At 40.0% G+C, this 22644-nt stretch overlaps 2 protein-coding genes across 4 annotated transcripts in view; one reads left to right on the top strand and one right to left on the bottom strand.

Annotated features, from left to right (window-relative positions):
* Positions 1 to 10488, top strand: part of PCNX4 (pecanex 4) — a 46016-nt gene extending 35528 nt beyond the window's left edge. Inside the window, exons 10-11 of one of the 3 annotated variants that reach the window (XM_006144821.3) lie at positions 327 to 513; positions 9213 to 10488. In XM_006144821.3, coding sequence (XP_006144883.1) covers positions 327 to 513; positions 9213 to 9464 — 439 coding nt within the window. In that variant the 3' untranslated portion in view covers positions 9465 to 10488. Of the gene's footprint in view, positions 1 to 326; positions 514 to 1423; positions 1997 to 9212 lie in introns of those variants that run through there. The other 2 variants (XM_006144820.3, XM_006144822.3) reach the window with 2 other exon arrangements.
* Positions 10489 to 14790: 4302 nt separating this feature from the next.
* Positions 14791 to 22644, bottom strand: part of DHRS7 (dehydrogenase/reductase 7) — a gene marked incomplete at its 5' end in the record, with an annotated part of 8709 nt that continues 855 nt past the window's right edge. The window contains 5 exon segments of the mRNA XM_006144819.2: positions 14791 to 15006; positions 16988 to 17203; positions 17877 to 17999; positions 18876 to 19115; positions 20161 to 20267. Of these exon segments, the coding sequence (XP_006144881.2) occupies positions 14959 to 15006; positions 16988 to 17203; positions 17877 to 17999; positions 18876 to 19115; positions 20161 to 20267 (734 nt within the window).

Raw genomic sequence — 22644 nt, 5'->3', positions numbered from 1 at the left:
GGGGGGGGCGGAAGCCATTGAGGGCAATCATGAATGTCAGGGACAATGGAGGAGGAAGATGGGACATGGCAGAGGGTGGGGATGGGGAACCTAGGATGGCAAAACAAAAGGCAAGGTATGCAGGACACAAAAAGTGGGAAATCATTTGCTGAGAACATATATGTTGATGTGCTTGATTGAGCCAATGCACAGTGTATTTTGGATGGAAAATTCATATGTGTGTTGTGATGAGAAAAAAAAAAGTTTCTAATAAAAAAAAAAAAAATATGTCTCATCCATAAAGCTGATAAAACATTCTAAAATTGTTTGGTTCTCCATTTCTCTAGGTACACTTTGAAATTAATGATTGATAAAGCAAGTTTAGGTCCAATAGAGGATTTTAAAGAGCTGACTAATTTTCTTGAAGAATATGAAAGTGACTGGTATATTGGTTTGGTATCTGATGAAAAGTGGAAGGAGGCAATTTTGCAAGAAAAGCCATACTTGTTTTCTCTGGGATATGACACAAATATGGTAAGGTTGAAAGTGTCTTTCACCATTGTTATATATTAATCTTAGAGAATGGACATCAGTTATAAAGTATTTAAACCTAAGTGATAGATTATATGGCATTCTAACTGTTGATATGATCATTACACTTTCAAGGCTTTGGTCACTATAACTTTATGGACAAGATAGTCTAAACCTATAATGGCTCAGCTGCTTTTGCCAGCTGAGTAGAAGCCAGTTAAAAGTGTTGTGTAGTCATTGTGCAATAACTGACCTATAAAATAGTCAAGTACATGTAATTTGCTGTAGCACATTTGACTAAATCAATTATATTCCTCTACCCAGTTCAAATGTATGAGTTATCACTTTGGATTTGACCCCCTATAAGAGAGATTAATTTATAAATGGTAAAGTACTTCTTCTGCTGACAACTATTTGAAGCAAACTTAACCTGTGAAAATTCAGAGGCTCCAAGTATGGGGTGCATCTTTAAAGATTTAGTACTTGTCCTTATTGTATGTAAAATGTCATTGAGTGTCCACAATATAAAAAGTGTAATGTTATGAGCCTATTGTGGGTTCCATGTCTATCTGGCACTACAATGTAAGAAGTGTTAGAAATGCATTCCCCAACAAAACTGATACAAATTACTAAAAAAAAATTAATAATTTGAAGTCTTAAAAATTATTCTAAGAGCATACAGCAAATGAGGAAACCTTTATTTAAGAAAATCTACTGTGCTCAGCCACAGTGGCACAGACATTGCTGGAGCCATGTGGGAGGCCCAGGCTCAGATCCTTGGTTGACCTGAACTTGCTGGGTGTGTGCATGTATGCCTTTGATCCTGGCCAGCTCAGAGGCTGAGGAGGGAGAGGAGGATGTGGCACAAGACCCTGTCAATGGTATCTATCTTTCTGTTTTTCTTTCTCTCAAGAAATAAACTTTTAAGAAAGAAAAGAAAGTCTACTAAAACCCAGTAAGAACAGCAAGAAACTGTGGTATTTGAACCAAGACCCACCCTCTCCTACTTTAACAAGATGGAAACTCCATTCTGACAAGAGAACACAGCTGTCTCCCCTCCACTCACAGTTGGAGGGCTGTTTTCCTAGGAATGGCAGGAAGGAGTTTAGTATTTCTCATACTGTTCCCAGCTTCCTGTTGTTGAGGCTAGATTCCAGGCATGTGTATCTGAGAGGTGGGAATTTCCTTCTGGCCAACCCCACTCATAGAATAGAGGCTTTATCTTAGCTATGGTGCCACTGAGAATATTTGTCCATGATCACCCTTGCCTACTCATTCTATGCTGGGAGAAGCAAGCCGAAAAGACCTGAGGACTCTGCTACCCTTCCACCAAGTGTTTGTCTCTTCAAGCAGTTTGTCTTTTCTCTCTTTCACTCAGAGAGAAGCATGCCATTTTACCACCCCCAGATCTGGAACTCTGTATTAGATATTTTGCCCAGTGTCAGAAGCAGGTCATCAAAACAAAATAAAACAAATGCACAAAACACTTCAAATGTCTTCCCAAAGGAACTGGTTTGTTTGCAAAAGGGTGTGGACACCTCAAAACCTAAGATTTTCTCACGAACAATAGAGGTTGTGGCAAAAAGTAATTGTGAAGAGATTGGTAAATTTGTTAGAGATACAAGCTAAATTGTAACCTGACTAGATTAACAGAGAAAACCAGAGAAAGAAGGAACAGAGAGCCCTCTTGGGATCAGAACAAATCTTAGATTCTGACATCAAAAGGCTATTCCCTTGAAAGAGCCCAGGTTGAACTGGCTCAGTCTATGGTGCAGTTTACCTTCCAGGTTATTTTTTAAAATATAGAGCAACTAGCGGCTGTCAATCAGAGGAGCATAATAGCTAGATGTGAACACTTAACAGACAAAAATAACCCTGTCAAAACCACTGCCATCTCCAGGTAACTAGGCATTCACAAGTCTTCATTCCCTGAGAGGCAATATCTGAGTCTTCGAAATAAGCAGAGGTAGTGAGGGAATGGGGAGCAGGTAATCCAACTACTTACCAAACAAACAAACATATAACAATACCAAGCCCTGGGAGTGGAGAGTGAGTATGACCAGTACCCAGCATTTCTACAGTGATATCTAAAATGTATAGTTTCCAACAAAAAAATTACAAGATGCAAAAAAATAGGTAAGTCTATTCTATACACCAGGGAGAGAGCAAACAGAAATTGCCTGTGAGAGCAACCAGATGTCAGATTTAGCAAAGGTTTCAAAGTAGCCATTACCAACACATTCAAAGATCAAAGGAGACCATGATTAAAGAAATTAAGGGAGCTAAGATGACAATCACACTTCAAGTAGAGAATGTCAATAGAGATAGACATTATTTAAAAAGAACCAAATGGAAAATTGACTAGAGGGCCTCAACTGTGAATTTGAAGAGGCAGAAAAAAGAATCACTGAACTTGAAGACTAAATCAATAGAAGTTTTGCAGTCCAAAGAGAGAAAAGGGGACCAGCAGTTGGCTGTGTCGCTGGACTCCCATGTGGTCAACAGCGGTTCGAGTCCCAGACTTGGTGGCTTAAATGCACACCGGATGCGTGTGCGTGCATTCCCAAGATCCCGAGAGGAGAATGGAGAAGGGATTGTGGTGTGGCCATCCCCACTGGGGGATGATTTCTTGCTTTCTGTCTCTGTCTCTCTCTCTTTCTGGCAAGCACATGCACCCTATAGTAAAAACCTCTCAAAAAAAAAAAAGGAAAAAGGAATGAATAAAAAGGAAGAGTATCTCCGAGAAATGTGAGACACCATTAACTGCACCAACATGTATGTAATGAGTACCTGAAAGAAAAAGGAGAAAGAACAAGATCATTAAAAGTGCTAATGGCTGACGCTTGCCAAATTTATTGGAAAACATTAATCTACACATTCAGGAAGCTCAGTGAATTTCATGTAGGATAAACAGAAAGAGATCCACAAGCTCACACGTTATTTTTAAAAGTGCTGAAAGCCAAAAACCAGGAGATCGTCTTGAAAGCACCAAGAAAAAACAACTTGTACATTGTAAGGAAACTCTAGTAAGATTAACAGCTGATTTACTGTCATAAACAGTGGAGGCTGGAGACATGGAATGTCAGGATTAGTGCCTTTCTAAGAAGAGGAAGAGACACCAGAGCTGCTGCTCTCTCTGCCATGTGAGGACAGTGTGATCCAGGAAGAGAGCCCACACTAGAAGCTGACTGTACTGGCATCCTGACCTCAAATTTCCCAGCTTTCAGAACTGTGGGAAAAAAATGTCTTGTTATACCAGCCTGCACTAAGACACCATAGTAACTATGGAAGAAAAAGAAATAAAAGGCATTCAGATTAGAAAAGAAGTAGTAAAACCATCTCTGTCCACAGATATCATGATCGTGTGTATTGAAAAATATCAGGAATCCACTGAACAACTATTGTCCAATAAACAAGTTCAGGATGTTTTAAGAATATAAAATCAACATACAAAAATATGTTGTGTTTTTGTACACTAATGAACAAACTAAAAATGAAATTATGATCATTTCACTTAAAATTGCATCAAAAGCAATAAAATACAAATGCTTTTGACAAAAGAAGTATAAGACTTTTACTCTGAAATCTATAAAACATTGTTTAAAGAGTAAATTAGAGGTATAATTAAATAGGAAAGTGTCCCATGTTCAAGGATCAGGACAATATTGTTAAGATGGCTTTGTTCCCTAATTTGATCCATTGATTCAACACAATCCCTCACAGATTCACAACTGTTTTTTTGTTTTGTTCTGTTTTGTTTTGTTTATGGAAATTGGCAAGCTGCTTTTCTAAAATTCCTGTGGAGTTTTAGAAGACTACATTAATCATCAGGAAGAAAATTGGTTTACTCATACTTTCAAAACTCACAAAGCAATAGTAATCAATACAGTATGTTACTGGCATAAAGGTAGACATAAAGGGCCAGCCCAGGATGTTGTGGTTAAAGCAGCTGGATCCTACATGACCAACTAAACAGTCTGAATCCCAGACCCAGCAACTTGAAGAACACCCTAGGTGTGCATGCATGCATGCCTAAAGCCTCAAAAGAAGAGAGAAATGGGGAAGGGATTGTATGTAACCAGTTCCCATAGAGAGAGTGTGTGTGTGTGGGGGGGGACTTTCTCACTTTCTCTGTCTTCTCTCTCTCTTTCTCTCTCTCTCAAACACACACACAATTGCATGTGCCCCCTGGTAAAGTTTTTTAAACAAATCAATAAAAAGATAGACATACATCAATGGAATTGAATTGAGAATCTAGAAATAAACCCATGGGTATTTGTTCAACTGATTTTCAACAAAGATGCCAAGAACAGTCAATAGAGAAAGAATGTTCTTTTCAGCAAATGGTGCTGGGACAATTTGATAGCCACATTCAGAAGAATAATGTTGGAATCATACTGTTAGTTTTCCAGGGCTGCTACAACCAATTATTACCACAAACTGGATGACTTAAAAAAAGAAAAAAAAAAAAACCAAAAAAACAAAGAATGTATTCTCTCACAGTTTTGAAAATTAGAAATCAGAAATCAAGATGCCAATATGGCAGTGCTCCCTCTGATGGCTCTAGGGGAATATCTTTTCTTGCTATTTCCAACTTCTTGTAACTCTTAGCATTCTTTAGCTTGTGACATCAAAACTCTAATCTCTGTCTCCATTTTCACATGGTCTTCTTTCCTATAGCTTCATGTGTTAATTCTCCTATTCTTTATTTTTTTTCTTGAAGAGATTTTTGCTGTAAGGCGGGTGTGCTCACCAGAGAGACAGAGAGACAGAGAGACAGAAAACAAGAAATCACCCCCCTCCCAGGGGGGATGGCCATGCCGCAATTCCTTCTCCTCCATTCCCCTCTTGGGATCTTGGGTACGCACACACATGCACCCGGCGTGAGTTTAAGCCACCAGGTCTGGGACTTGAACCACAGTTGACTACATGGGAGTCCAGTGACATAGCCATTATGCCAACTGCTGGTTCTCTTATTCTTTTCTTTTATAAGGACACCAGTCATTGGCTTTAGGGCCCACCTAAATCCAGAATGATCTATTTCATCTTGAGATCCATAATATCTTTATATCTGCAAAGTACTCATTCCCAATAAAGTCACATTCACAGGTACCATGGATTAAAACTAGAAGATACCCTTTTTATTTATTTTTTTAAATTAATTAATTATTTATTTATTTATTGTGAATTTCAACCTGCCAAGCTTAGTACTCAAACCACGGTTGTCTATGTGAGAACCCAGCACCTTAGCCACCATGTCACCTGCTGGCCCCATCTATACCTTTTTAAAAGATGCCCTTTAACCCACAACAGACCTTATTTCACATTATATAATGTTTTTAAATGAACTAAAAATGCATCAAAGAACTAAACGTAAGAGCTAAAACCATAAAAGTTGTATAGGTAAGAAAAGCTTCATGACCTTGAACTTGGTGATGGATTCTTAGTTTTATTTGATACTAAAAGCATGAGAAACAAAGAAAAATAGACAAATAAGACTTCACTGGAGCCAGCAGGTGGGATGGTGTTTAAGAGAGATGGACTCCCACATGGCTGACTATGATTTGAGTCCCAGACCTGGTGACTTGCTTTCTTGCTCACTTTCTCTGGTCAAATTTAAATAAATAAATAAATAAATTTAAATAAGAAACAATAATTAAAAAAAAAAGACTTAATGAAAAGTAAAAGCTTTTGTGCTTTAAGCTGGCCATGTAGCCTGCTAGTTAAGAGAGCCAGACTCCATATGGCTGCAGTTCAAATCCCAGCCCCAGTGGGCACATGTGTATGAGTACCCCAAAACCTAACAGGGTGGAGAAATTGAGAAAGGATTGTGCAATGACCATGTCTCATGGAGGGATTGATGAGGAATGCTTCCTTCTCTCACCTATCTTTCTGTCTCTGATGACTACACACACCCTCTGGCAAGTAAACAAGAAAAAAAAAAAAACTTGCATGTTTCAAGACATTTTCAAGAAAGAAAATTGGGAACCAGCAGTTAGCGTAATGGCTATGTCGCTGGATTCCCACATAGTCAACTGCAGTTCGCATCCCGGACTCGGTGGCTTAGAATTCACGCCGGGCGCATGTGCATGCGTGCCCAAGATCCCGAGAGGAGAATGGAGGAGAAGGGATTGTGGCGTGACCATCCCCTCTGGGGGGTGATTTCTCACTTTCTGTCTCTATGTCTCTCTCTGTCTGGCAAGTGCACACGCCCTATAGCGAAAACCTCTCAAAAAAAAAAAAAAAAAGGAAAATAATGAAAAGACAACTTACAGAATGGGAAAAAATATTTGCACATATCTAATAAGAATCTTGTTACCAACATGTATAAAGAACTCTCACAACTATATTATAAAAAGACAATCCAATATTTTTTTTTTGAGAGGTTTTTGCTATAGGCTGCGTGCGCTTACCAGACAGACAGAGAGACAGAAAGCGAAAAATCCCCCCCCCCCAGAGGGGATGGCCATGCCACAACCCCTTCTCCATTCTCCTCTCAGGATCTTGGGCACACACGCGCACATGCCCGGTGTGAGGTTTAAGCCACCGGGTCCGGGACGCAAACCGCAGTCAACTACGTGGGAGTCCAGCGACATAGCCATTACACTAACTGCTGGTCCCCAAGACAATCCAATTTTAAAACAGGCAAATGATCTGTATAGATAATTCTCTGAAAAATATATACAACAGCCAGCATGCAAATAGAAACATATTTAACATCACTATCAGAAAAATGCAAATCAAAGTTATAATAATATGTCACTTCACATACATTATGATGGCTAAAATCAGTGAATCATATAACAAGCGTTAAAAAGATGTGGAGCTGTTGGAACCCTTACACTGCTATTGGAAATATAAAATGCTACAGTCTCTTTGGAAAACATTCTGGCAGTTTTCTACATGATTAACATAGATTTACCTTATGACCTAGTGATTCTACTCCTAGATTCTACTCCTACCCAAAAGAAATAAAACATAGATCCACATAAAAATTTGCACACAGATATTTATTCACAGATATTCTGGCAGTTTCCCACATGGTTAACAGAGTACCTTATGACCTAGTGATTCTACTCCTAGGTATATACCCAAAAGAAATAAAAGCAGATCCACATGAAAACTTTCACACACATATAATTGCCTAAAGATAGAAACAATCCCTCTGTACGTCATCCAGTGAATGGATAAACAAATCATTACTATATCCATACAGTGGGATATTATTTGGCTATTAAAAAAGTACTGATACATAAAAATAAAATACTACAACATAGATGGACTATGAAAATATGCTAAGTGAAAGAAGCCAGTCACAAAAACTTGCATATGATTCCTTTCATGTGACATTTCTAAAATAGCCAAATCTTTGTGGGTACAAAATACATTAGTGGTTGCTTATGGCAGGAGGAATGAGGGGTTGGGGGGTTGTAACTAAAACATAATAGGGTTTCTTTTTTTTTTTTTTTTTTTTGAGAGAGATTTTTCGCTATAGGGCGTGTGCACTCGCCAGACAGAGAGAGACATAGAGACAGAAAGCGAGAAATCACCCCCCAGGGGGGATGGTCACGCCGCAATCCCTTCTCCTCCATTCTCCTCTCGGGATCATGGGCACGCATGCACACGCGCCCGGCGTGAGTTTTAAGCCACCGGGTCCGGGACGCGAACCGCGGTCGACTACATGGGAGTCCAGCGACATAGCCATTACGCTAACTGCTGGTTCCCAATAGGGTTTCTTTTTGAGATCAGTAAAATACAATTATCTGTGGTGATGATTACAAGTATCTACGGCTATACTAAAAACCATAGAATTGTACACATTAAATGAGTAAATGTATATGGAATGTGAATTATATGTTAATAATTTTTTATGAGAGGTTTTTTGCTATAGGGTTATAGGGTGCATGTGCTCGCCAAAAAGACAGATAGATAGAAAGCAAAAAATCACCCCCAAGGGGGATGGCCACACCGCAATCCCTTCTCCTCCATTCTCCTCTTGGGATCTTGGGCACGCAACGCACATGCACCCAGCGTGAGTTTAAGCCACCAGGTCTGGGACTCAAACTGCGGTCGGCTACATGGGAGTTCAGTGACATAGCCATTAAGTTAACTGCTGGTCCCAGTAAAGTTGTTTCTAAAAGAGAGCCTACTGCAGGGACCAGCAGATGGTGAAATGGTTATGTCGCTGGACTCCCACATAGTCGACCACAGTTCAAGTCCCAGACATGGTAACTTAAAACATCAGGTGCATGTGTGCCCAAAATTCCAAGAGGAGAATAGAGAAGGGACTGTGGTGTGGCCATCCCCCCTTGAGGGTTTCTGTTTTTCTATGCAAAAATGTGTTATGACTTTTTCGACGATTCACTATTTATGACTTGTGCATTGCTCAGACCAGATGAGGGGAGAGATCAAAAGAAAAGAAAGACAAAGAGTTGAGATTTTGTTGTCCTGGTGATTAAGTGAAATGGCTGGTAGGAAATTCTTCTGCTTATTCAAAGAGCTAAGGAAATAGAAGTGATTCTTGATCTGGAGACAAACTACTCGTTTGTACATTTTAAAACACCATTTTCTGTTTTTTGATCTTGGGAGAAAATTTGCCTAACCGTAGGGAGGTTTTTTTTCTCTGTTGATAAATAAAATAAAAAGGCCTGTGAAAGTAATGTCTTCATTTTCTCCTCTTCCTCCTCTGTTATGCTGTAAAGGGAGTTTACACTGGGAGAGTACTTACCCTTCAAGACTTACTGATCCAAGTTGGGAAGTTAAATGCTGAAGCTGTTAGAGGCCAGTGGGCCAATCTGTCCTGGGAATTACTGTATGCCACGAATGACGATGAAGAACGTTACAGTATACAAGCCCATCCCCTCCTTCTAAGGAACCTGACGGTACAAGCAGCTGACCCTCCTCTGGGATATCCGATTTATTCTTCGAAACCTCTCCATATTCATTTGTATTAGAGTCCATTAATGTCATCAAGTGAGGTGTTTTTATTTTCCTGTCCTAGAAAAGTTACAGTGTGATTCCTCCAAGTTAATTGGACTTTTCTCCACCTCAAATCAGATGCCTGAGAAAAGCTAAAACTCCATAAAGTTGATCCTTATCCTTTTACATCTCGATAGTTTAAAAAACAATTTATGTCCAACATAAAAGTTAAAACCAATTGGCCAATATTTGTGCCCTATGGATTGTAGGAGACTTTGGTAAATACAATGAAACATTTGTATAAGATTAGATAATAAAATTTTTTAAACTTTTTAAAATACGTGATATATGAGTTGCCTTACAAAAGTCAACAGCTCTATAATTTTTACATACTTAAAAGATAAATATATCAGTGTTTTAAAGTAATGATAACGGATCCTATAGAAGGTTAGATAATGTGTGTGTGTGTGTATATATATATATATTTGAAATATAATTAATTTTTAAATTTTTGAATGTTATGTTGTCTTAACATTTAGCACTATCTGAATGTTTCCATATAATGTGTTCATTTTCTTTTAGTATACTTTAATTCAGAAACCTTAAAATCTTTTAATAAAATCTCTTCCAGTAAAGTATGTTTCCTTCTTTTCAAATATCCTTTTGATATTAGTCTATATGAAAGGAACAGGGTTCGCCCTCTTTATCATGTGGAAACTTGCAGAAAGCCATGTTAGGGGGTCCTATGAGTATGAAGCTAGAGGCCATTCCACAGGTCTGATACTACTCATTTCCTTTCAGGTGAATTTACTGTTTCTGAAGATGGACTTAGCCCATTGCATTCTCTAGAAATTACTGAAATTATTTTAAACAATCAGTTATGCTTTTATTATCATTATTTCATTTATTTAGTATGTGCAACAGTTCACATAGCATTGTAAAAGATAATTCTTACACAAAATACCTTTTTTGTTATGTAGAAAATTTTTCTTATGTCATTAAAAGCACTTTGTAATTATTAGTTTGTTAAAGAATGCTCTTATTTACTATTATTTTTAAATTTGCTATAGGGCACATGTGCTCACCGAAAGAGACAGAAAGAAAAAGTGAGAAAGCAAGCCCTCATGTCCAGTACTCAAACTGCTGTCAGCCATGTGGGAGTCCAGCACCTTAACCACCATGCCACCTGCTGACCCCATAATTATTAATTTTAATGACTACATAACATTCTATTGGTAGATATAATTTATTGGACTATCTTCCAAATAATGGGAATTTTAAGTCTCAGGGTTGTTACTATTATAATAATGCCAAGCATGCTTTCTCTCAACCTGGTAATAATGGGAATTTTCAGTCTAAAGGTTGTTACTATTATAATAATGCCAAGCATGCTTTCTCTCAGTCTGGTATCTCCCTAAAGCTGCTCCCATATCCCTTCATTTCATTCATGGTCAGGTTTACTCTTTGATTCAGTTAGCATCATATCATTACAGTCTGAATTCCATCTCTATTCCCCCAAATTAAAAAAAAAAAGTTTTTTATTAAGGTCACTATTAATCTCCAAGTTGTCAAACCAAGAGGTCACTTTTATGTCCTCATCTTGTCCTCTAAGTAGCATTTGGCATATTTGATCAATTCTTCTTTAATCACCTGTTTTGTTTTGAATTTGCCAGAAGGCATGCACATTTGCCAGAGAGACAGAGGAAGACAGAAGGCATCCCCGTGTGAGGAATGGTTACTCCGTTACTCCGCAATCCCTTCTCTTCCATTTCTTCCTCTTAGGATTTTGGGCATACATACACATGTGCCTGGTGTTTTTTGTTAAGCCTCCAGGTCCAGGACTCAAATCGCACAGCCAGCCATGTGAGACCCAGCTCATGTAACCTCCAGGCCATGGGTCGGCCCTCACCTTTTGTTTTTCTTGGGCTTTCCTGATGCCACATTATCTTTGCTTTTTTTCCTGTCTACCTGGATCCTCCTCAAATACCTTTGCTGGTTTTCTTCTTGTGCCTGACCTTTAAATTTTGGAATTTCTTAAAATTCAGTAACTTCACTTTTTAATATATCATATAGAAATATCAAAAAGGAAGTTAGAAAAGTAACCAGAAAGGCATAGAAAGAAGACATTACTTTTAAAGGAGTAGTGATTAAACTGGCAGTTAACAGAAATATGGCAACCAAAAATTCACAGAATTCAATAACTGAAAAAAAAAAATAACTGTAAACTGGGACAAGCAGATGGTGTAATGGTTACATCACTAGACTTCTGCATAGTCTACCATGGTTTGAGTCTTGGGCCCGGCAGCTTAAACTCACACCAGGTGCGTGTGCATACGTGCCCAAAATCACAAGAGAATGGAGGCGAAGGGATTGTGACATGGCCATCCCCCTGGGGGGTAAATGTGATGTGATTTCTCACTTTCCATGTCTCTTTGTCTCTCTCTCTCTCTCTCTCTCCCCAGGAAGTGCATGCACCCTATAGTAAAAATCTCTCTTTAAAAAAAAAAGATGGGGCCAGCAGGTGGCATGATGGTTAAGGGTGCTGGACTCCCACATGGCTGACCGTGATTTGAGTCTGGGACCTGGTAGCTTGCTTTCTCAGTTTCCCTCTCTCTCCTCTCTCTCTCTGTCCCTCTCTGGTCAAATTAAATTAATAAATAAAGTCAAATAAAATAATTATAAAAAAAGAAAAGAACTCAAACTTTTAATTCTATTCCCAGCCTTTCCTCTAAAACAGTTCTTTAAGGTAGAGATGCTTTAAAACAGTAAATTCAACAGCAGGTTTTCATTAAAGAAAATAGTAGAGGCTGTTCTTCAGACAGAACTCTGTCAACAAACCCTAAACACAGGCAGGACAGTGCCAGGCAGACACTGGGGAGTCAATGATGAATAAAATAAACCGACTCAGACCCTGACCCCCTAAAGCTTCCCTTTATCCAAATCCCTTTTTTTCAAGTCTCAGTGCAAATCACACCCACTCTACGAAGGGCTTCCACACTATTCTCCTGTCTGCGGATCTCTTTTACAAACCCCTACTGCACTCCACCGTGCCACATGATTTCTGTATTGTTTTGTAACATTCTTTTATTTTTTTTTACCTCAGGTGTGATGAATTCAGTAAATCGTAATTCCCATTTCCAGCACTGGTCATGCAAGGGCCCTCTCTTGCTCGTTATCATTTTAAATAATTATTTTTAGAGGACTATTTATTATCTTAAAATGTTTGCTATAGGGCCCATGTGCTCACCAGAGACAGAAAGAGGGAGAGGCAAAGGGAAAACTCAAAAGCTGCCAGGTCCAGGATTCAAACCATGGTCAGCCCTGGGGGAGTCCAGCCCCCTAACCACCACTCCACCTGCTTGCTCCCTTACTCATTATCTTTTTTTTTTTTAAAGGTTTTTGCCTTAGGGTGCATGCACTCATGGGGGGTGGGGGTGGGGAAGGGAACAGTGAGAGGGAAAGTTAGAAACCACCCCCAAGGAGGATGGCCACACTGCAATCCCTTCCCCTCATTCTCCTCCCAGGACCTTGGGCCTGCATGCACATGTGCCAGGCATAATTTTCAAGCACCAGGTCCAGGACTCAAACTGTGGGCAGTCATGTGGGAGTCCAGCAACCTAACCACTATGCCATCTGTTCATTATCTTTTCTCTGTATATTGTACCCCTATTCATCCTAAGTAATCATTATAATACTATTTAATAGGTTACTGTGTATCTTTTTGATATTTTCTTACAAAATAAACACTATCTTCTATGCATATAAGTTTCAGTGAATGGGAACACTATTGTGTTATAGCTTATTTTTAGTTTCCTCACTATACCATGCTTCTAGGATACAGCCCTAGATAATGAATGCTTTGTGTGCATTCATTCCATTGCTTCTACGGCTGGACCCCACAGTATGGCTCCACCACGTCACCTTCTGCCTTTCCCAGGGATACCACTAGGTGGCCTCCAACCTGCCCGCCAACTAATCTACAGTCATTTAATGTGGGTTACTGTGACTCCAGCTAAACTGAACTGCTCATAATGACCATGTTTTTCTTCCGTTACTCCTGTTTATTTTCTAGTATGGTCTATGCATGTTTTCTCCTGTAAGATGCTAAACATTAAAGTAAAATTAATCCTAAAAGCAGGGAGTTATCAGTGGAGTCTTCCTAAGCTTAGTCCTGGCATTATCTCTTACTAGTTCTGTGACCTTGGGCAAGTAACAACTGGTTTCTTAGGGATCTTTTTTGTCACCTATAAAGGTAGGTAATACCACCCACCTTCATGGGCCATTATGAGGAATAAATGAATGAACTAATACTAGCACCCGAGCAAAACAAATGGCATGTAATGAGTGTTTGGTAAATAATGGCTGCTTTGAGTCCTACCTCCTGCTTCAAGTTAGTTATTAGTACCTGTTCACTCTTCTCAAAGAGTGTAAGCATCTTGGAGGTCAGATCATTTCAAATGTTTCTTTGTGTCTGTCAATTCCCACGCACTCTGGTTGGTGTGAATATCCCACACATTATATGCTGCTGTGGTTTGAATGTGTTTTGTTCCTTCTCAAATGTACGTTGCAACTCAATCCCCAATCCAACAGTATTAAGAGGTATGGCCTTCAGGAAGGGATTGTCATGAATAGGATTAAATGCCTTTATAACAGGGCTTACTGGAGGAAGTCTGCCCCTTTTTTGCCCTTCCGTCCCTTCTGCTATATGTAAGGACACAGTATTCTTCCCCTTTGAAAGATGCAGCAACAAGACCCGATCTTGGAAGCAGAGAGCCGCCCTCAGCAGACACCAACACTGCCAGGGTCTTGATTGGACTTTCCAGCCTCTGGTGCCATGAGAAATGCCTATTTATAAATTACTAAGTCTATGGTATTTTGTTATAGCACCACAAATGGACTAAGACACATTGAGTGGTTTACTATACTTCTTTGGATGGATTTCCGTTGACCTAGATATTAAGCATACATACTAAAGTATTTGAAAATGTTCTTTTATCCACGAATATAGTATGTATTAATACACTCACTTCTTCATGTCCATAGGGAATTGGTGGTAGAACCCCCACAGATAAAATCCAGATGCTCAAATCCATTATATAAAACGGTGTAAAATTTGCGTGTAATCTATACATATCCTCCCATAAAGTTTAAATCATGTCTGGATTACTTAGAATACTTAATGCAATGTAAATGGTAAATATATAGTTGCTTACTATATTGTTTAGTGAATAATGACAAGAAAAAATGTCTTTTCATATTCGGTAAAAATCCAGCCATTGTAAGCCAAACTACGTATTTTCTTCTATCTGCAGTTAGTTGAATACACTGGTGCAGACCCCGGGGATATCTTTCTTTACAAGATTCATGGCAGTCTTTCACTTTTTTATTCATTCTATGTTAAAAGGAAAGTTGTATCTGTCAAAAAGTAAAATCACAAATTAGTTTTCAATTAATCTTCAATACATAAGATTGCTATTTTCAAGTTCGACATTTCTCACTCCAGGGGCTTGAAAACTGCAAGTGCTCCTTTCAGTCATGCTTTTTCTTGAAGATGTTAAAATAAGAAGAGTCTGCATCCTGGAAAAGAATGACAGTAACATGAATCAGTAACTCCCTCTATATAGCCCTGGTTTTTTTTTGCAGAGGTTTTTGCTATAGGGCGCGTGCGCTCGCCAGACAGAGAGAGACACAGAGACAGAAAGTGAGAAATCACCCCCCAGGGGGGATGGCCACGCCGCAATCCCTTCTCCTCCATTCTCTTCTTGGGATCTTGGGCACACACGCACGCACGCACGCACACACACGTGCCCGGCGTGAGTTTAAGTCACCGGGTCCAGGACGCGAACCACGGTCAACTATGTGGGAGTCCAGCGACATAGCCATTACGTCAACTGCTGGTCCCTACAATTTTCTTTTTTATATATAAATCTCTATTGACTGATTTCTTTTTTTAAAGTCTATTTAATGAGTGAGAGTCAGGGACCCCTGTACCCTGACAGGGTCTTACCATATTATAATCCTTCTCCAAACTTTCCAGCCAGCCGAGATCATGGGTGTGCCCGAGGACATGTCCAGCATGTTCCGGTGGACCCAGGATCTGAACCCCATGCATTCCCATATGGCCCCAGTATCATGCGGTGGCACCCTACAACCAGTATAACCAGGTTGGGACTACTGACTGATACTGAAAAGAAGGTAGTAAAAATGATGGGGGGAAGGGGGAAATCTTTAATATTCAAAATACACATGGAAAATAAATATAAAATAATTACTCCTGGATTTCTAAATTTATTCCACCAAAACACACATGTGCTTTAATTCCATTTTTCCACAAACTTGTGGAAGTCCTCTTGTATATGAAATATTCATAGTAAAAACAGTCCACAGCAAAAATCTTTCTCTATGTCATCATAAACTATAGTTTCTGTGCTATTTATACATTAACCTGTTTTATGAACACAATTTTCTTCAAGGGCCAGCCAGCGGCATGGTGATTAAGAGAGCTGGATCCCACATCGCCGACTGTACAATTTAAGTCCCAGACATGATGGCTTAAAAAACATACTGGGCACATCTGTATATGTGCCCCAAACCCCAAAATGGAAGAGAAGAAATTTTGGCATGACTATCCCCCCTAAGTGATGCTTTCTTACTTTCCCACTCACTCTCTGTCTCTCTCTGGCGAGCTCATGCAACCTTTAGCAAATCTTTTTAAAAAAGAAAGAAGACCTTTTTCATTGAAATAGTTCACATGTCCCACTAAATGCTGTAAGAACGAGTGTTGAAACAAGGAGCAACCAGCAAATGCCCTTAGACAGGCAGACTGCTTCAGGAATGGGGTGAAAGGAAGGACGTGTACTATGCAGTATGCGTGCATCTGTTTTGCTGATGCAGTTAGTGCTTTGACAGGGAACGCACAGAGGTTGAGGCACACCTAGGCCTGGAACGAACTGGGAGGGGAGCCCAGGGGTTACTCTAAGAAGTGCACCTGAGCTGGGACCAGCAGTTAGCGTAATGGCTATGTCACTGGACTCCCATGTAGTCAACCACAGTTCGCATCCCAGGCCCGGTGGCTTAAACTCACGCCAGGCACGTATGTGTGTGTGCCCAAGATCCCGAGAGGAGAACGGAGGAGAAGGGATTGCGGCATGGCCATCCCCCCTGGGGGGTGATTTCTCGCTTTCTGTCTCTCTGTCTCTGTCTGGCGAGCGCACATGCCCTATAGCAAAAACCTCTCCAAAAAAAAAGAGAAGTGCACCTGAGCTGAGACTGGCAAGACAGGCAACAGTTGGGCCGGGGAGAACATTTTGACACATACATTGGTTGAACAATAAATATAGACAAATGTAGCAATCTTTCTTTGACTTTACCTTGTAGGAAACTTCTGTAAGGCTGTTTATGATGTATAGTAAACCAACAGATACGTGTATGGATAGGATACTTTTTTTGGTATTTATATAGTAAGATTGGTGGAGAGTTAATAAACTTTTTTAAGCATTGGAAAATTTTCTACTTTCTTATACGATGGATACTTAAGAAAGATATAAATTGGTCTTACCACACCACTCTTAAAGTTCTCGATCCTTTTCTTTCCTAACTTGCCAGTTATCCACCAGGCCCAGGTAGGCATATATTGCCACAAATAGGTCACTGACAATAAAGGCTGATCCGAAATCCAGACCTCTTTCAAGTCGTTGGCCATGCCAATTAACATCAGCCGCACACAACGACTGGTTGGCATCTTATGGGACTGGTCTCCGTTAGAGCCTACAGTCTATGAAAATGTAAAAATTAAGTGAAAAACCAAGAACAAAGAATTAAAAATTGACTGCTAAGTATTCATCCAAGCTATTTCATTAAACTTTTAAGCTTGAAAAGATCCCAAGACCATCTACTGAATGGTTCCTTTAGTGGGTCCTCAAGCCCATTAGGAGACCCCCTACATACTAATGAGGTTTTTAAAATTATGTGTAATATTTCCAAAAGCCTAACAGAACTCACACACTTAACAGGTAAGATTGTACAGGATAAACGTTCTTTGCTTTTCATTAAAATTGTGTCGCCTTATGATACAATGTGCTTATAGATTATTGCCTTAGTAAGATTGTAATAAATATCAAATATCAAATCATTAAGCCATGCTTTAAGCAAATGAAGTCTCATAAAATATGGAGTGTGTGGGGGATGAGATAAATGGGGTTCTTTGATAGTGAAAAAAAATCTGATGATAGTGGGTACATAATAGAGTACCCAGGCTAATTTCTTAGCCCTATTAAAGCCAGATTCCAAAGTACTGTCAGCTACCTTTACCAGTCTTCAAAATACCATAAGTTAAATTGTGTGAATAACTGATAAGTAGTTCCAACACAAAAATCCTGCTACATAGTGACACGACACCAGTATAGAACTTGCAAAGCATTCAAATTATTCTCCAACTAGAGTTTTACCTTTGTGACTTCTTCAGTTAGGGCATTCTTCACAATATTTGATTGCACAGGTCCAGGGTGAATGTTAGAAACTACTATACCTGGGTATGCGGCAAGTTCTGTCCGGAGGCCATTAAAAAAACCCTAGCCAGCCAGAAAAAAGAAAGGCGAAGAAAATTAATTAGATACAGATACACATCTCATCATTTATCAAAATATGTTCTGAAATGCCTGAGTAAGAGACAGGTAGTACAATCCTGCGAGCTTATTTGGTATTTTTAATTAAGACTGGGACAATCTCAAATAGACCTTCTCAGCTCCTTCCAGGTACAAGTGGTTCACCCCCTTGGTCAGTGGCAGCTCATGCCAGCAATGATTTTTATGATGAGCAACCACTGGATCCAAGAGAAACCACCTGCTGAGATTCTGATACACACTCCTTACTCCAATCCTCACCTCCCTACTCCAACAGGAGTGCATGTTCTCCACAGAGAATCACTGAGGTTGGGTTTCTCTTTTATTTCTCACACAAACCTAAAATGCTATTGAGCCAGCCTGCGTGGCGTAGTGGCTAGAGAGGCTAGATTCCACATGGCTAACAGCCTGGCTCAAGTCCTGAACCCAGTTTGAAAAAACAAAACAAAACAAAACAAAACAAAACACTGGGCATGTGTGTGCCCCAAATCTCAAAAGAATAGAGAAGAAAGGATTGTGTTGTGGTCATCTCCCTGGGGAAGTGATTTCTCACTTTCCCTCTCTCTCTCTCTCTCTTTCCATCTCCACGACTTGCAGTTGGCCATGTGGAGTCCAGCCGCCTTAACTACCATATCACCGGCTGGCTCGGACTCAAGTCTTTCTTAGCAGTTAACAGGAGATGGTCTCTGTCAAAGGTCTCTGTGGGTTTCTCTCTGTCTCCCCCCACATCACTGCCTAGTTCTAGTGACCTGGCAAGGTGATGGCTGTATCCACTTTATGGATATTGAGGTCGCTTCCATCAGAGTGGAGTTTAAGCAGCCTTACCCGAAGAGCATGTTTGCTGGCACAATATCCAGTGGAAAGGGGTGCAGATAAGATGCCCTGGAGGCTATTCACAGTAACAATCTTTCCTTGCTTCCTCTCGATCATGTGAGGCAGGACACACTTTGTCAAGGACACTGTCCCTAAGTAGTTAAGCTCCATTAGCTCCTTGTAGACATCCAGGCTGGTCTCCACACACAAAGAACGCTGGCTAATTCCACCATTGTTGACCAGAACGTCGATCTAGTTAAATACAATCAGAAATAAAATCAGGGGATTTCTTATAGATGGGTTGATGAAATTCCTAGGGATGGATGGTTATATTGTTAACTTGAAGAATCAACAGAATACTGGGAACCAGCAGTTAGCATAATAGCAATGTCGCTGGACTCCCACGTAGTCGACCGCGGTTTGTGTCCCGGACCCGGTGGCTTAAAACTCACGCCGGGCGCGTGTGCGTGCGTGCCCAAGATCCCGAGAGGAGAATGGAGGAGAAGGGATTGCGGCGTGACCATCCCCCCTGGGGGGCGATTTCTCGCTTTCTGTCTCTATGTCTCTCTCTGTCTGTCTGGCGAGCGCACGCGCCCTACAGTGAAAATCTCTCCAAAAAAAAAAAAAAAAAAGAACGATTAAAAAAAAAAGAACGATTAAAAGAATCAATAGAATACTGGTGTATTTCCAGAAGTCAGCAATAAAGAGATAAAATAAAAGCCAGAATTCACTTATGGAATTAAATACTCATTTTAAGTGATTTTTTATGAAAGGGAGTGTCATAATAAAAGTAGCAGTGAGTTTTTAACTTCTTTTGTTCTCAGTGGAGAGAAATTAGAATGTGTGAAGGCATTAAAAAATACAAATTACAGAGACTACCCAATGGAGTACTGGTTACATTGCTGGGCTCCCATGTAGACAACCATGGTTCAAGTCCTGGACCCAGCAGGTTAAAACTCACGCTGGGCACGTGTGCATGCATGCCCAAAATCCCAAGAGGAGGAAAAGGGAGTGCAGCATGACCATGCCCCCGGGAGGTGATTTTTTGCTGTCTCTCTCTCTCTCTCTGTCTCTCCATCAAGCACATGAGCCCTATAGCAAAAATCTCTCTTAAGAAAAATAATATTAAAAATACAAATTACATAAAGACTCAGAAATTAAGAGGCCCAACTCCTGGGACTGATTTCACTGCATGGACTCCATCAGCCTAAAGCCCTGTGAATGACAGTACCACAGATAGGAATCTCATTTGCAGTTACTTCAAAGCAAGACTGTCTCAATATTAGAAGCTACTTACCCTGCCAAATTCCTGGAGAACAGCTTTGGTGGCTGCTTCATGGGAACTTCTGTCCATGAGGTCAAGTGGCAAAACAAGTACATCTTTTCCTTTTAAGTTACCATTCTCTAAATAAAGACGCTTAAACATTAGTATGGAAGTCAAGTCATAGTTCACTCAAGCACCTTCCTAGTGCCATTAAGTTTAGCACCCAGCTTTCAATAGGGGTTGGCAAGGCACTCATTTCTGGGTGGCCCTGTGGAAGTTTCTCTCAGTGGTCAAGAAGAGGGCTGATGATGACATGGCAGCATTTTATCACATAAAAATCTGGCAGCTTGACAGGAAGTGGAATGGCATGCCCCAACTTGAATACATATGGTCTAACTTTAGAACAGACTCTGGCAGACTAGATCATATTAGAGCCAAAAAAATAAAAGGCAAAATGTTTGGAGCAATTTCTTTAGAAGTACAGAGGTACATTTGTTTTGTGATAGGTTCAAAGTTTAGTTGCTCTTTTACACATATTAAAAAACAATAATTTATGGCCTAATGCCAATTAGAAGCTGAGAGCATAGGCATCTCTGGAGAGATGAAGGATCCTAAAAGGCAAACAAGCAAAAACACAGTCCTGAATTTCCCACAAAGATACAGCATGTTGGCCCTTTCTATTCTGTTTATCAAAAGAACAGGTGGAACCAGCAGTTAGTGTAATGGCTATGTCGCTGGACTCCCATGTAGTCGACCGCAGTTCGCGTCCTGGACCCGGTGGCTTAAAACTCACGCCGGGTGTGTGTGTGTACATGCCCAAGATCCAGAGAGGAAAATGGAGGAGAAGGGATTGTGGTGTGGCCATCCCCCTGGGGGGTGATTTCTCGCTTTCTGTCTCTCTGTCTCTGTCTAGCGAGCACACGCACCCTATGGCAAAAAAAAAAAAAAAAAAAAAGAACAGGTGAAGCCTGGCCCATATTATAGGGGTTAAGCACTGTGCATTGGGAGCTGGGTCCCACATAGCATCATCCAGAGGTCTGAATCCCAGCCCCAACAGTTTGAAGACATGCCAAACACATGCCCTATAGCAAAAATCTCTCTAAAAGCAGAAAAAAAAAAAAAGTAAAAAGAACAATTGAAACTAATTTTTATAGATGCTAACCTTGAAACAGAACAAGTAATGCCAATAGGAAGAACAAATAAAGAAAATAGAAAAGGGGCCAGCAGGTGGTGTGATGGTTAAGGTGCTGGGACACTCCCACATGGCCAACCACGGTTCAAGTCCTGGACCTAGTGGCTTGCTTTCTCACTTTCTCAGTCTCTCTCTGGTCAAATTAAATGAATGAATAAATAAAAATTAAATAAGTATTTCTTAAAAAAAAAAAAAAAGGTAGAAAGGCACTAGGTCAAAAGACTGAATTGTGAAACCTAACTGTAATTGAAAGAAATAAAAACGTTTGTAGCAATGATCTGACAGGTAAAAGGAAGACAATCAGCCTCGTGCCAGCTAAGAAATGCTGACACGGTTCATCTACTCTGCCAGTGCAGGACTTGCTGGTCACCGCACTGGGGGAACAGCCACCAGAAGAAGAGGCCTAGCACAAAAACACAAGGAACCTTTTAAGCAATATTATGAAAGAAGTCTTTTTCTCTGCTGGGTGCTACTGTAGCAACTAACTCTCACTTCCTGGTGGTTAGCTCAATCAGTATATTTTTAAAAGATTTTAAAAGAATGACAGGTAGAGTGATGACAAAAACATAGTGTGCTATAAAATTCAAAATTACCTTAGTTTAGGTACTCAATGTTCCTTGAGAAATACTAGTATTTGAGGCTACTTTCAATGTGAACCAAGACTCGAACACAAACACACTAACACTGTTACTCTTTACAGAAAATATCAAAGACATTACCTGCTGTTGCTTTTCTAAAAAAAAAGGAATTATTTACTTAATTTATGTATTATTATTCTTCAGTTTGACTAGCGAGAGACAGAGAGGGGAGGGGAGAGAGTGAGAAAGTAAGCCAGGACTTGCTTTCAATCACAGTTCAAGTCCCAGGTCCAGGACTTGAACCACAGTCAGTCATGTGGGAGTATAGTGCCTTAATCACCAGGCCACCTGCCAGTCCCTGCTGTTGCATTTTCTAAACCTAATTCCATTTTTTTGTTCTTTCTTTCTTAAGTTACTTTGTTTCATGAGAGGAACAGAGAGAGCAAGCAACCCAAACAGGCCTTCACATCATGAGCCACTCCTAGTCTCAGCTAGCTCATATGACAAGTGCATGCCTGGTACGCTCAGGAAGGTCCAGGGTCACTAACCCAAGACCTTTCTCATGTGGGACCAGTTGTGTGACCATTATACCACTACCTGGCCTCATTCTTGTTCTTTTTTCCTATATAACAAAAGCCTGTCACCATCCCATATGACTTTAACATTGGGCGTTTTAACAAAATGAATAAGGATCTTTTCTAATTAAATGTCTATGGTTATATACATGGATGTCATGGATAAGAACCA

This window comes from Tupaia chinensis, unplaced genomic scaffold, assembly GCF_000334495.1.
Source record: "Tupaia chinensis unplaced genomic scaffold, TupChi_1.0 Scaffold000133_1, whole genome shotgun sequence".
Lineage (NCBI taxonomy): Eukaryota > Metazoa > Chordata > Mammalia > Scandentia > Tupaiidae > Tupaia > Tupaia belangeri.
Note: the sequence above shows the minus strand (reverse complement) of the source record. Positions and strands in the feature narration are given on the sequence as shown.